Source organism: Anomaloglossus baeobatrachus, chromosome 4 (assembly GCF_048569485.1).
Source record: "Anomaloglossus baeobatrachus isolate aAnoBae1 chromosome 4, aAnoBae1.hap1, whole genome shotgun sequence".
NCBI lineage: Eukaryota > Metazoa > Chordata > Amphibia > Anura > Aromobatidae > Anomaloglossus > Anomaloglossus baeobatrachus.
The window spans coordinates 501,956,255-501,972,179 of NC_134356.1; the positions used below are offsets into that span (position 1 = coordinate 501,956,255).

The window sequence follows — 15,925 nt, forward strand, 5'->3', positions numbered from 1 at the left end:
AGCCGTTCAGCACCACTCACACCCAAGCACAGCACTCCTCGCTTCAGTGGTTTGCACTCACAACTCACTCAAATGACGAACCCGAAGTTCGTTTTCTTGAAAGTCTGTTTCCGAACCCGAACCTCTCTACTTGAGAGCTCCAAAAAATAAAAGCAACAGAGTCCAAATAAAACAGTTATAACAGGAATTAAAAATTTGCTGCAAGAGAGAGTGGGGAAAAAAGGGAAATTTTGTTTACTTACCGTAAATTCCTTTTCTTCTAGCTCCTATTGGGAGACCCAGACAATTGGGTGTATAGCTTCTGCCTCTGGAGGCCACAGAAAGTATTACACTTTAAAAAGTGTAACCCCTCCCCTCTGCCTATACACCCTCCCGTGGACCACGGGCTCCTCAGTTTTGGTGCAAAAGCAGGAAGGAGAAAACTTATAAATTGGTCTAGGGTAAATTCAATCCGAAGGATGTTCGGAGAACTGAAGACCATGAACCATAAGAACAATTCAACATGAACAACATGTGTACACAAAAGAACAACTAGCCCAAAGGGCACAGGGGCGGGTGCTGGGTCTCCCAATAGGAGCTAGAAGAAAAGGAATTTACGGTAAGTAAACAAAATTCCCTTTTTCTTTGTCGCTCCATTGGGAGACCCAGACAATTGGGACGTCCAAGAGCAGTCCCTGGGTGGGTAAAAGAATACCTCAATCGAAAGAGCCGAAAAACGGCCCCCTCTTACAGGTGGGCAACCGCCGCCTGAAGGACTCGCCTACCTAGACTGGCGTCAGCCGACGCATAGGTATGCACTTGATAGTGCTTCGTGAAAGTGTGCAGACTAGACCACGTAGCTGCCTGACACACCTGCTGAGCCGTCGCCCGGTGCCGCAAAGCCCAGGACGCACCTACCGCTCTGGTAGAATGGGCTTTCAACCCTGAAGGAAGTGGAAGCCCAGAAGAACGGTAGGCCTCGAGAATCGGTTCCTTGATCCACCGAGCCAAGGTTGACTTGGAGGCCTGAGAGCCCTTACGCTGGCCAGCGACAAGGACAAAGAGCGCATCTGAACGGCGCAGGGGCGCCGTGCGAGACACGTAGAACCGGAGTGCTCTCACTAGATCCAAAGAGTGCAAATCCTTTTCACACTGGTGAATTGGATTAGGGCAAAAGGAAGGCAAGGAGATATCCTGATTTAGATGAAAAGGGGATACCACCTTAGGGAGAAATTCCGGGACCGGACGGAGAACCACCTTATCCTGGTGAATAACCAGGAAGGGAGCTTTGCATGACAGCGCTGCAAGCTCAGACACTCTCCGAAGAGACGTGACTGCCACTAGGAAGGCCACCTTCTGTGAAAGACGGGAGAGAGAGACATCCCGCAGTGGCTCAAAAGGCGGCTTTTGAAGAGCCGTCAGGACCCTGTTAAGGTCCCAAGGTTCCAACGGACGTTTGTAAGGTGGGACTATGTGGCAGACCCCCTGCAGGAACGTGCGGACCTGCGGAAGCCTGGCTAGACGCTTTTGAAAAAACATGGAGAGCGCCGACACTTGGCCCTTGAGAGAGCCGAGGGACAAACCCTTGTCCACTCCAGATTGAAGGAATGAAAGGAATGTGGGTAAGGCAAACGGCCATGGAGAAAAACCGTTAGCAGTGCACCAGGATAGGAAGATTTGCCAAGACCTATAATAGATCTTGGCGGACGTTGGCTTCCTGGCCTGTCTCATGGTGGCAATGACATCCTGAGATAACCCTGAAGACGCTAGGAGCCAGGACTCAATGGCCACACAGTCAGGTTGAGGACCACAGAATTCAGATGGAAAAACGGACCTTGTGACAGCAAGTCTGGGCGGTCTGGAAGTGCCCACGGTTGACCCACCGTGAGATGCCACAGATCCGGATACCACGACCGCCTCGGCCAGTCTGGAGCGACGAGAATGGCGCGACGGCAGTCGGACCTGATCTTGCGTAGTACTCTGGGCAGCATTGCCAGAGGGGGAAACACATACGGCAGTCGGAACTGCGACCAATCCTGCACTAACGCGTCCGCCGCCAGAGCTCTGTGATCCTGAGACCGTGCCATGAAGGCCGGGACCTTGTTGTTGTGCCGTGACGCCATGAGATCAACGTCCGGCGTTCCCCAGCGGCGACAGATCTCCCGAAACACGTCTGGGTGAAGAGACCATTCCCCCGCGTCCATGCCCTGACGACTGAGAAAATCTGCTTCCCAGTTTTCTACGCCCGGGATGTGAACTGCGGAGATGGTGGAGCCTGTGTCTTCCACCCACTGCAGAATCCGCCGGACTTCCTGGAAGGCCAGACGACTGCGAGTGCCGCCTTGGTGATTGATGTAGGCGACGGCAGTGGCGTTGTCCGACTGGATTCGGATCTGCCTGCCCTCCAGCCACCGATGGAAAGCCAATAGGGCTAGATATACTGCCCTTATCTGCAGAATATTGATCTGAAGGGACGATTCTATCGGAGTCCAGGTTCCTTGAGCCCTGTGGTGGAGAAAAACCGCTCCCCAACCTGACAGGCTCGCGTCCGTGGTGACCACAGCCCAGGTTGGGGGTAGGAATGATCTTCCTCCCAACAGAGATGTGGGTAGGAGCCACCACTGAAGTGATGTTTTGGTCGCGAGGGAAAGAGACGTTCTTGTCGAGGGAAGCCGCACTCTTGTCCCATTTGCGGAGAATATCCCATTGGAGTGGCCGTAGATGAAATTGTGCAAACGGCACTGCCTCCATAGCTGCCACCATCTTCCCCAGGAAGTGCATGAGGCGCCTTAAGGGGTGTGATTGACTCCGAAGAAGTGATTGCACCCCTGCCTGCAGAGAAAGCTGTTTGTCCCGCGGTAGCTTGACTAACGCTGGCTGTGTGTGAAACTCCATCCCAAGGTAAGTCAGTGATTGGGTTGGTGTCAACTTGGATTTCGGGAAGTTGATGATCCACCCGAACTGCTGGCGAGTCGCCAGAGCAACGGTAAGGCTTTGTTGACACGCCACCCAAGAAGGGGCCCTGACTAGGAGATCGTCCAAGTAGGGGATCACCGAGTGGCCCTGAGAGTGTAGGACCGCCACGACGGATGCCATGACTTTGGTGAAAACCCGTGGGGCTGTCGCCAGGCCGAAGGGCAATGCGACGAACTGGAGGTGTTCGTCCCCGATGGCGAAACGCAGGCCTCCGAGCAGCGTGAGGAAGAGGGGGAAGAGTCCCAGTGAGACCGCTTTGCCGGTCTGGGACTGCGGTCCGGGCAGGAGTCCTCCACCTGAGACCTAGGGGCCAACCTGGGAGCGCGCTGCGGCGCGGACCGAGAGGGGCCTGGAGGAGACAAGCAAACCGGAACCGGGGCCTGTGAAGGGTCCGGTCTGGATTGCAATGCCTCCAGGAGCCTAGAAGACCATTTGTCCAAAGACTGTGCCATGGATTGAGAAAGGGACAGAGTTTCTCAGCAAAAGAGGCCAACCCCTGTGACTCTGTCCCTGCATGTTCAGGGGGAGCAGGGGGGGTCTACCTGAGCCGAGGGGCCCACCAGTGCCCGAGGCTCCGGCTGAGCAAGCGTGGCAGGAGTCGAACACTGCTCACAGTGAGGGTACGTGGATCCCGCAGGCAACATAGCCCCACAAGAGGTACAGGCCGCGAAAAGAAGGGAATTTTGTTTACGTACCGTAAATTCCTTTTCTTCTAGCTCCTATTGGGAGACCCAGACAATTGGGGTGTATAGCTTCTGCCTCCGGAGGCCACACAAAGTATTACACTTTAAAAAGTGTAACCCCTCCCCTCTGCCTATACACCCCCCCGTGCATCACGGGCTCCTCAGTTTTGGTGCAAAAGCAGGAAGGAGGAAACTTAGAAATTGGTCTAAGGTAAATTCAATCCGAAGGATGTTCGGAGAACTGAAAACCATGAACCAAAAGAACAATTCAACATGAACAACATGTGTACACAAAAGAACAACAGCCCGAAGGGAACAGGGGCGGGTGCTGGGTCTCCCAATAGGAGCTAGAAGAAAAGGAATTTACGGTAAGTAAACAAAATTCCCTTCTTTGTCGCTCAATTGGGAGACCCAGACAATTGGGACGTCCAAAAGCAGTCCCTGGGTGGGTAAAAGAATACTTTGATAAAAAGAGCCAACAACGGCCCTCCTCTTACAGGTGGGCAACCGCCGCCTGAAGGACTAGCCTACCTAGACTGGCATCCGCCGAAGCATAGGTATGCACCTGATAGTGTTTCGTGAAAGTGTGCAGACTAGACCAGGTAGCTGCCTGACACACCTGCTGAGCCGTCGCCCGGTGCCGCAATGCCCAGGACGCACCCACGGCTCTGGTAGAATGGGCTTTCAGCCCTGAAGGAATCGGAAGCCCAGAAGAACGGTAGGCTTCAAAAATCGGTTCCTTGATCCACCGAGCCAAGGTTGACTTGGAAGCCTGCGACCCCTTACGCTGGCCAGCGACAAGGACAAAGAGCGCATCAGAACGGCGCAGTGGCGCCGTGCGAGACACGTAGATCCGGAGTGCTCTCACTAGATCTAACAAATGCAAATCCTTTTCACATTGGTGAATTGGATGAGGGCAAAATGAAGGTAAGGAGATATCCTGATTGAGATGAAAAGGGGACACCACTTTGGGGAGAAAGTCCGGGACCGGACGCAGAACCACCTTATCCTGGTGAAATACCAGGAAGGGGGCTTTGCATGACAGCGCTGCTAGCTCAGACACTCTTCGGAGTGATGTGACTGCCACTAGAAATGCCACCTTCTGCGAAAGACGTGATAGAGAGACATCGCGCAGCGGCTCAAAAGGCGGTTTCTGAAGAGCCCGTAGAACCCTGTTGAGATCCCAGGGTTCCAGCGGACGCTTGTAAGGTGGAACTATGTGGCAAGCTCCCTGCAGGAACGTGCGGACCTGCGGAAGCCTGGCTAGACGCTTTTGAAAAAACACGGAGAGCGCCGAGACTTGTCCCTTGAGAGAGCCGAGAGACAAACCCTTGTCCATTCCGGATTGAAGGAAGGAAAGAAACGTGGGTAAGGCAAACGGCCAGGGGGTAAACCCCTTATCAGAGCACCAGGCTAAGAAGATCCTCCAAGCCCTGTGATAGATCTTGGCTGACGTTGGTTTCCTGGCCTGTCTCATAGTGGCAATGACCTCTTGAGATAACCCTGAGGACGCTAGGAGCCAGGACTCAATGGCCACACAGTCAGGTTGAGGGCCGCAGAATTCAGATGGAAAAATGGCCCTTGCGACAGCAAGTCTGGTCGGTCTGGGAGCGCCCACGGTTGACCCACCGTGAGGTGCCACAGGTCCGGGTACCACGACCTCCTCGGCCAGTCTGGAGCGACGAGGATGGCGCGGCGGCAGTCGGACCTGATCTTGCGCAACACTCTGGGCAGCATTGCCAGAGGAGGGAATACATAAGGCAGTCGAAACTGCGACCAATCCTGAACTAAGGCGTCCGCCGCCAGAGCTCTGTGATCCTGAGACCGTGCCATGAATGCCGGGACTTTGTTGTTGTGCCGAGACGCCATGAGATCGACGTCCGGCGTTCCCCAGCGGCAACAGATCTCTTGAAACACGTCCGGGTGAAGAGACCATTCCCCTGCGTCCCTGCCCTGGCGACTGAGAAAGTCTGCTTCCCAGTTTTCTACGCCTGGGATGTGAACCGCGGAGATGGTGGAGGCTGTGGCCTCCGCCCACAGCAGAATCCGCCGAACTTCTTGGAAGGCTTGACGACTGCGAGTGCCGCCCTGGTGGTTGATGTACGCGACCGCCGTGGCGTTGTCCGACTGTATGCGGATCTGCCTGCCCTCCAGCCACCGATGGAACGCTTTTAGGGCTAGATACACTGCTCTTATCTCCAGAACATTGATCTGAAGGGAGGACTCTGTCGGAGACCAGGTTCCCTGAGCCTTGTGGTGGAGAAAAACCGCTCCCCACCCTGACAGACTCGCGTCCGTCGTGACCACAGCCCAGGATGGGGGCAGGAAAGATTTTCCCTTCGACAGGGAAGTGGGAAGAAGCCACCACTGAAGAGAGGTCTTGGCTGCCAGAGAAAGAGAGACGTTCCTGTCTAAGGACGTCGACCTCTTGTCCCATTTGCGGAGAATGTCCCATTGGAGTGGACGCAGATGAAACTGCGCAAAGGGAACTGCCTCCATTGCTGCCACCATCTTCCCCAGGAAGTGCATGAGGCGCCTCAAGGGGTGTGACTGGGCCCGAAGGAGAGATTGTACCCCTGTTTGCAGCGAACGCTGTTCGTCTAAGTAAGGGATCACCGAGTGGCCCTGAGAGTGTAGGACCGCCACCACGGATGCCATGACCTTGGCTCGCTCGGGGGGGCGGAGATGTTCTGAAAAAACGAGTCGGAGGACGAGAGCTGAACTCTATCCTGTAACCGTGAGACAGAATGTCCCTCACCCATCGGTCTTGGACATGTGGCCACCAGTCGTCGCAAAAGCGGGAGAGCCTGCCACCGACCGAGGATGCGGTTTGGGGAGGCCGAAAGTCATGAGGAGGCCGCCTTGGAGACGGTGCCTCCGGCGGTCTTTGGAGGACGTGACTTAGACCGCCATGCAGAAGAGTTTCTCTGGCTCTTCTGTGGCCTGTTGGACGATGAGGATTGGGACCTGGCTGAGGGCCGAAAGGACCGAAACCTCGCTTGAATTTTTCGTTGCTGAGGTCTCTTTGGTTTGGGCTGGGGTAAGGACGAGTCCTTTCCCTTGGATTGCTTAATAATTTCATCCAATTGTTCGCCAAACAATCGGTCGCCAGAAAAGGGCAAACCGGTCAAGAACTTCTTGGAAGCAGAGTCTGCCTTCCATTCGCGTAGCCACATGGCCCTGCGGACTGCCACCGAATTGGCGGATGCTACCGCTGTACGGCTAGCCGAGTCCAGGACAGCATTCATGGCGTAGGATGAAAATACCGACGCCTGAGACGTCAAAGACGCTACTTGCGGAGCAGAGGTACGGGTGACCGCATTAATCTCAGACAGACAAGCTGAAATAGCCTGGAGTGCCCACACTGCTGCAAAGGCTGGGGCAAAGGACGCGCCTATGGCTTCATAGATGGATTTCATTAGGAGCTCTATCTGCCTGTCCGTGGCATCCTTGAGCGTTGAACAGTCAGCCACTGCTACTACGGATCTAGCCGCCAGTCTAGAGACTGGAGGATCCACCTTGGGACACTGAGCCCAACCCTTAACTACGTCAGAGGGGAAGGGGTAACGTGTGTCATTAAGGCGTTTAGTAAAGCGCTTGTCCGGGAAAGCCCTGTGCTTCTGGACAGCATCTCTGAAGTTCGAGTGATCGAAGAAAACACTCCGAGTACGTTTGGGAAACCTAAATTGGTGCTTCTCCTGCTGTGCTGCCGACTCCTCTATAGGTAGAGTTGGGGGAGAAAGATCTAGCACCTGGTTGATGGACGCTATAAGGTCATTTACTATGGCGTCCCCTTCAGGTGTATCAAGATTGAGAGCAACGTCAGGGTCAGAGTCCTGGGCTGCGACCTCCGCCTCATCCTCTAGAGAGTCCTCAAGCTGAGACCCCGAACAGCGTGATGAAGTCGGGGAAGATTCTAAGCGAGCCCGCTTAGCCGGTCTGGGACTGCGGTCCGTGCCGGAGTCCTCCACGTAATAACTAGAGGCCACCCCAGGAGCACGCTTCGTCGCAGACCGAGAGGGGCCTGGGGGCGATCCTGCAGTGCCCGGGGCCTGTGTAAGGGCCGGTCTGGGCTGCAAAGCTTCTAGTATCTTAGCAGACCATTTGTCCATAGACTGAGCCATGGATTGTGAAAGTGACTCGGAGAGTTTCTCAGCAAAAGCTGCAAACTCTGTCCCTGCCGCCTGGACAGGGGAAGCCGGCGCTTCTACCTGGGCCGAGGGTCCCACCAGTGCCCCAGGCTCCGGCTGAGCGAGTGCCACATGGCCCGAGCATTGCTCACAGTGAGGGTAGGTGGAACCTGCAGGTAGCATAGCCGCACAAGAGGTACAGGTTGCAAAATAACCCTGTGTCTTGGCACCCTTGCTCCTTGTGAACGACATGCTGTAGTCTCCCAGGAGAGTGATCACTGAGGGATATATAGCCACAAGCTAACAGTACAGCCGAACCGAGAAAATGTATACAAATATAATATATATATATACAGTTCAGCACTCTAAGGGGCCCAGCACCGGTGGGAAGAAGCCACCTGGCTTACCGACCGCTCAAGCAGTGTGTGGCCACCAGATTCCCTGCCTCGGGTCTCCCAGTCCTCCACCGGCAGAATGTGCTTAAAACATGGCTGTCGGCGTTCACAGGGGAGGAGGGAGCCGTGGGCGTAACTACAAAAGTGCGGGAATCTGGTGCCCCAGAGTGAATAGTGAGGGGGGCGGAGGACAGCCAAGTGTGCTCCAGCCCTCACTGTCGGCGTCAGACCGACCGTCCCGCCCTTCCCCCTGACTGGCAGGCCCGGGGGCGGGAGTTTTAAGGCACTAGGCCGCAAAAGCCGGGGACTAAAGTTAAAACCGCGGCCGGCAAGCAGGCGCGGTCGGCGCGGTAGTCCCGGTCTCATACTAACACCGCAGTCGCTGCAGCGTCTGAGGCCAAGGTGCTCCATGCACCATCCCCAAGGGGACACAGAGTACCTGCGCGGGAATCTGGTGCCCTAGAGTGATTAGTGAGGGGGGCGGAGGACAGCCCAGTGTGCTCCAGCCCTCACTGTCGGCGTCAGACCGACAGTCCCGCCCTTCCCCCTGACTGGCAGGCCCGGGGGCGGGAGTTTAAGGCGCTAGGCCGCAAAAGCCGGGGACTAAAGTTAAAACCGCGGCCGGCAAGCAGGCGCGGTCGGCGCAGTAGGCGCGGTAGTCCCGGTCTCATACCAACACCGCAGTCGCTGCAGCGTCTGAGATCAAGGTGCTCCATGCACCGTCCCCAAGGGGACACAGAGTACCTGTAGATGCAGGGCCCTGTCCCTGATGATACTCAGTCTCCTGTCCGTCAGAATCCCACAGGGGCTGCGGAGGGAGCCCGGTCCCAGTGCCTGGATGACCGGATAGGATCCCACTTCTCCCAGAGCCCCTAAGGGATGGGGAAGGAAAACGGCATGTGGCTCCGGCCTGTGTACCCTCAATGGGTACCTCAACCTTAACAACACCGCCGACTTAGTGGGGTGAGAAGGGAGCATGCCGGGGGCCCTGTTAGGGCCCTCTTTTCTTCCATCCGATATAATCAGCAGCTGCTGCTGACTAAGATGGGAGCATGAGTGCATGTGTGCCTCCTTCAACACAAAGCATAAAACTGAGGAGCCCGTGATGCACGGGGGGGGTGTATAGGCAGAGGGGAGGGGTTACACTTTTTAAAGTGTAATACTTTGTGTGGCCTCCGGAGGCAGAAGCTATACACCCCAATTGTCTGGGTCTCCCAATGGAGCGACAAAGAAAAACCTGTGCCTTAGCAGTTTTGCTCCTTGTGGACGACATGCTGTTGTCTCCTAGGAGAGTGACCAACTGAGGGTATATAGGGACCAAGGTATACGGACTGACCGAACAGATATATATATATATATTTATACAATAGATATATATATGTATCAATACCGGCACCCCAGGGGGGCCAGCACCGGGTGACCGGTGTGGCTTACCGACCGCTAACGAGCGGAGTGTGTCCTCCAGATTCCCTGCCTTGGATCCCCCGGAGCTGCTGAGCTGTTCACTGAGAAGCATCCACCGGCAGAATGCCAGAAAATGGCCGCCGAAGCTCTCAGGGGAGGAGTGGAGCCGAGGGCGGCGCCAGCCAAGAGCGGGAATCTGGGGTCCCCACAGTGGTCAGTGAGGGGGGAGGAAGACATGCAGGATGCTCCAGCCCTCACATCCGACGTCATGCCGGAGAACCCGCCCTTACCCCTGACAGGCAGGCCCGGGGGCGGGATTTTTGCGACTAGGCTGCGGTGAAGCCGGGGACTAAATTTGAGGCCGCGCCCGACAAGCAGGCACGGTCGGCGCGGAAGTCCACCGGCCTCCTCAGTTTTAAAACTACCGCGGCTCCCGGGAAGAAGGTGCGCTCTCTGTATGATCCCCGACAGGGATACAGAGTACCTTTAAGTTGCAGGGCCCGGTCCCTGGGGTTGAAGAGGCTCCGGTCCGGCAGGTTCCCTCAGGGGCTGCGGATGGAGCACGGTCCCAGCAAATGGAAGACCGCTCAGGATCCCACTTCTCCCAGAGCCGCTAAGGGATGGTGAAGGAGACGGCATGTGGCTCCAGCCTCTGTACCCGCAATGGGTACCTCAACAACACCGCCGACATAGTGGGGTGAGAAGGGAACATGCCGGGGACCCCGTGGGGGTCCTCTTTTCTTCCAACCGACATAAATAAGTCTGAGAATTCATGAGTGGATGTGTGCCTCCTTCCACACAAAGCATAAAACTGAGGAGCCCGTGGTCCACGGGAGGGTGTATAGGCAGAGGGAAGGGGTTACACTTTTTAAAGTGTAATACTTTGTGTGGCCTCCAGAGGCAGAAGCTATACACCCAATTGTCTGGGTCTCCCAATGGAGCGACAAAGAAATACAAAACAAAACCACAGCCCCTTTAGAGAAGGTCCACAGAGTTACGCTCTCTGCCGATCATTCCGTCCAGGAGTTACATTTGGATACCAGAATATGGTATTTAAACTTGCCCCTGATTAAAAAGGTGCATCTAAGATAATTATGGAAATAAAAATTACTAATATGTTCTTCAGGAAACAGAACTTACCGAGCCTAGCTTTTCATCTCTAATGCATAGACAGCAATTTCCCCAGAGGGAGAGCAACTCCGTGGAGTAGAAAAAAAAGGAACCAAGCATGCATATGTTATAAAAATTAGAAAGGCTTTTTATATGCCAGTATAAAATCTGACAGACACTCTCTTATGCACTTCAGGTCTTCATTGACCCATTATCATAGCATACTCTTCGTATACTCCTCTTACATATTATGCCCTAATAGAGCACATGTAAATAAATTGGCCAAAACAGTCCCATCATAGAATTTACTTCTCAGCTCAGATAAGAAGTGGACAGAGCCTTAGTGCTTCTTACCTGCTCATCATTTGTGGTCAAACCACTAACAGTCTTCTCCAGAGCAGCAATCTTGCCTAGTAACTGAAGCTCTACTTCTTTCGTATTCTGAAGCAAACTCTGGCATTCTTGAAGACTCATTGCCATTCCGTCCTTTTCATCTTAACATTACAAAATTGAAAGAAGCATTTAAAACAGCAATAAAAAATAGATTAAATGTAAACTTTGCTATAACTTTTCCCATCCCCAAGATATTATTAGCGTATGTCACCTTTCACTATGGAGAGCTGATGATTGAGGTATCTCAGTTGTCGCTCACTTTCTTCCAACTTCGCACTTAATTCTTCTAGTTGTCTCCCTCTTGCTTTGTAAAGAACTTGTAATTGCACAAATTGCATATTATTTGATGTACCTAAAATGATATAAGATGCCATTCTCACTGTCCGGAAATACAGAGGGATCTTTACTAGAGAGCTCGAAGTCTTACATTCTCCAGTATCCAGGAACTCTCTCTGGAGATCCCCATACTTGTCATCTCTCCTTCCAGGCTCCTGGTTGGTGGCATCTTTCCGAGTCACATTCACTTGGTATGGATTGTATTTAACCTGAATGGTCTCTGACGTGTGAGGGCCATTTCCTTCTGAAGCAGGGAACATCTATAGAAATGCAAAAAAAAAAAAATACTAAATACAAGCTAATGTTTGGAATTTCATTAAAATATTAAAACAATTTAGCACTGTCATAAATACAAGATACTTAAAGGGGTATTCCCATCTCCAAGATCCTATCCTAATATATAGTAGATGTAATATTATTATTAATACAATAGCAAATACCTCCAATTAGAAATGTAGTATAGTTCTCCTGATTCACAATGTCACTTACCTCATGTTCAAGGCATTGCAGGACCTTAGGTATCCATGGTTACGACCACACATATAGTGATAGATATCCATGGTTACGACCTGTAATGCCCTGAACATGAGATAAGCAACATCGTGAATCAAAAGAACTATACATTTCTAATTGGAGGTACTTGTACTACCACTACTACTATGAATAGGATCTTTGAGATGGGAATACCCCTTTAAGTCACAGATTTTCAATTTTTGAGGGATATCTGCAGACACTTTTTTTCTTACTAGTAGCACTACAGAATATAACCTTATTTATTATACTGTATATGCTCATTTTGTGTCTTTCTCTTGGGATTTCTCTGTGAAATGGCCACGGTGTGAACGGGCTATTATTGTATGTACACAGACTTGTTCTCTGGGTCATACTGTTTTTTCTGTACTCAGAATATGACTCTGTAGAATGACTTATGACACATTATGAAAAGAAAATGTAACAATTGTGATGAAAGTGATTTATAGAATTAAAAAAAAAAATTATACTATATTATATATATACTATTATACTATATTATATGTGTAATTTTATTTCTTAGCAGCGACATTACATTTGTATGGAGTCTTCTAAAGTTGGCCGTCATGGGCTATAAGAAATGCTGCTGAGTTTCTAAAGGAAATATCTCCTGACAACTCATACTTATTGGCGGGAAGATCAGTGCAATCATTGGGTTCTGTCCACCAATATCCATGACAAAGATTGCACTGCTATATACACAGCATTTATAGCCAGATGTAATAACTGGACATCTGTCTAAAGTGTAAGCAAGATACTACTTATTAGACCATTAGGCCTCACTTATAAATATTAAAGGAGTTGGACGGTCTTATAAGAATCTGCAGTCACTCTCCATGACACCATGCTTCTGAATCCTGACAGCATGTGGTGTGCACACTGTCATGAGTCGTGGTATTGCCAGTGAAAGAGAGCTGTTTGCTAATTAGATGTACCAAGCCTCCCTCAAGTCACTTGTATTGAGAGAAACCAGGCACGAATAGCCATAATGTGCCGAAAATATACAAATCACATACTTGGGGTCATAAGATTGCCTACGCTCACCGATTATATTGGTGAATCTTAACAGCGCGCATACTGCAAGCTGTCAGGATTCAGTAGTCTGCAATCTCAGAGCGACGACATACTTATCAGAACACCGAACAACCCCTTTAAGTAATAGAAAAAGCTGCTGCCCTCACTAATGAATCTGTGCTTGGCTTTGATTTCTTGAAGATAATTTGGCCGCTTGCAAATTCTGTACAGCAGGATAAACTGAACACATTGATATATACAGTAGGGTTCAGTGTAAGGCCTCATTCAGGAATCAGTGATTTTTCCGGTATGCAAAAATAAATAAAATTGCATGCATTCTGTGATTTTCACGGACCCATAGCCTTGTATAGACAATGGTTATCCGCGAGTCCAATGAGAGCAAATTTTTATTTGGAGTCACACTGTCTGAAAAAAACCCACACATGTGAATAGCAACAAAGACAATTATGGGTACAAGTTCTATTTGTGAATAACAGATAGAACATGTACATGAAAAACGGATGTCTGAATGAGGCTCTAGCTTTATGTAGTTACATCTCTGGTCATTCTCTGCTTAGGAGTCAAAGAGGTTGTCCCAGCGTGTGATTGACAGCCTTCCATGCACAGTTAGCTGTCAGTCAACACAAAGCCAAGAATGAGCACGTATTTCAATGAGTAAAGTATAAGTTACACTGAACCCTATCCAACGTAACTATATCTGCTCTATAAAATGATGCTTGTGCAATGTGATTTAGCCTCTAAAACTGCTCTAGAATAGAGTGCTGCACTGCAAGTGGTTACTACAAGCAACAAGCAGTAGGGAATCAACCCCTTGGCGTAGGGTAGCGTTCACACAGGCTCGAGGTATCTTTATTCAAACTGGCAGAGTAATTAAAAGATCATATATCTTCACCATAAACAAAATGTACAGCCTTGCAGCATAAAGAAACAGAAAATATTTCATACAGCAATTTAGCTCAGCTGTACAGATAACACAGGGTTTAGTCTGACTATGATCAGGACTACCCAACACAACAGGTCATCCACCTGTCTGCATAGACCTTCTGCATTAGCTGTAAAACCTGGACAGGGGGTTATGGAACAACCAGTCCCACCCGGCTCTTCTGCTCGTTCCTACAACCCAGACCCAAAATCCAGATCCATAAAAACTACTATTGCGATTGCCAGAAGCATTTTCTGTCAGTTTCTAAATTGGTAGGGTTACTGGAAGTTACAGTGTCTCAGATGTTAATATTGCTCACACAACCAGTTGAAAAAGCAATCCCATCAAAATTTGTATCCTCCTAATATATTGCAGGCATCCTATTATAAAGCATTGTGTACTTACAATTACTCATTTTGCCACTCTACCCAGTTAATCCTTCTCCTTTCTACTAGGTCTATGACATTACATTATTAAAAAGAGACTGGCTGAATCCTTCTAAGCTCTATTTAGAGACAGGATGTCTTTTTTTACTAGTCATCACTACAAAAGTCCCTGGCAGAGGGAAAAAGAAGTAGTTGGGTCAGGAGTAGATAATGGGGATAACTTATGCATGGAAAAAAAACATCCTGTTTCTACAAAGAGCAGAGAAAAGAGAATTAACTGGGTAGAAAGGTAAAATGAGCAATTTTGTAAGTACACAGTGCTATATAATATGATTGCAATATAAAGAAAAAAAACACTTTGTTTTATGCGACTTAGTGAGAAAGGTTAGTGTTTCAGAACTCCCTCAAACTAAAAGGAAGATTGCCACCCACATGCATGAGCATGTCACAAGAATATATGAGGTTCCTAGAAATGGCCACACAGTGCATCATTAGTACTTGCTAGTTCTGAAATGTGCTAGAGCAATGATACAGACAAGTAGCAAAAGGGTTTGGGTGCTGTTCTAGCTGGAAAATCAGCAAATGACTGAGCTCTTTATTTTCCACCAGTGTCACCCTCACAGAGACATGACGACTTTAAAGGACTCACCTGAAACTGCTCATGCTTATCCTGTGGCAAGCCTTCATCCACCTGATGTGCATTATTGGTATATGGCTGAAAGTCCTCTGGAAGATGATACAACTCACTTGTTGAACAATGGTCAGGTCCATCATAATGATTGTCACTGTGAAAGGTTCCTACATTGGATTCATCATCCGCTGATTCTTTGGTGTAGATGTAATTTTTAGGTGTGACAGTTTCATCTTTGCCTCTGCCAAGAGCTCTCCACCCACTGGACATTATTTCTTCCACATCTTGGCTTCTAGGAGGTCCACTTTGCAGGCCCACATACGGAGCAGAATTAGTTCTGTCACTATAACCATTTTGATGCTGCTAAGCAAGAACACAAAATCCATAAGAACAAGATATCTGTAGGGTGGGAAAACAAAAGTATTGGTGGTACCTACATTTTGATGATCAGATCTTTCTCCATCATTGTCCCAGTGATTGTCTGGATTCCAGTGTGGATGCCTTGAAATAGTAAATGTAACTGGTCAGAAAGCAACAGTGAAAATAAGACCGTATGAAACAAAAAAGATGTAACTTACTGTTCAGAAAGCTCATGGTCACTACAGTCACTGAAGTTTGGCTCTGAAGATGAGCAGAGGCTGTCATCAAGCATATCATGGGGAAGGTCTGTTAATAGCTGCTGGAGCTGTGTGGAGAAAGGAGCAATGTAAGAAGTAACTTCACTCAGAGCACAGATACTAAAAGATTCCTCACACCAATAATATATGGTCAATAAACCTTACAACTACGGTCAATAAACTCCACCTTCACAACGCTATATGAAACTGTGTGCTGCATACTGAACATTACCTGTGGAAAGCAAATGCACACAATATAGTACCCAAAAATGTGAGATGTCCCATCTGAATAGAATGGTGGCCAGATATGTGCACCAGTCCTCTATTAATTCTCAATAGGACATCGGTGGTACAGTACTCGGCTTTTCCGGCAATCCCATAAGGGTGGGGCGTAAGC

At 50.0% G+C, this 15,925-nt stretch overlaps 1 protein-coding gene across 1 annotated transcript in view; it reads right to left on the reverse strand.

Annotated features, from left to right (window-relative positions):
• CEP152 (centrosomal protein 152) overlaps window positions 1–15,925 on the reverse strand; it is a 173,971-nt gene that overhangs the window by 140,954 nt on the left and 17,092 nt on the right. The window contains exons 3-8 of the mRNA XM_075345805.1: window positions 15,490–15,596; window positions 15,349–15,412; window positions 14,930–15,271; window positions 11,498–11,666; window positions 11,282–11,422; window positions 11,032–11,171 (exon numbers count right to left, since the gene is read on the reverse strand). Of these exons, the coding sequence (XP_075201920.1) occupies window positions 11,032–11,171; window positions 11,282–11,422; window positions 11,498–11,666; window positions 14,930–15,271; window positions 15,349–15,412; window positions 15,490–15,596 (963 nt within the window). The remainder of the gene's footprint in view (window positions 1–11,031; window positions 11,172–11,281; window positions 11,423–11,497; window positions 11,667–14,929; window positions 15,272–15,348; window positions 15,413–15,489; window positions 15,597–15,925) is intronic.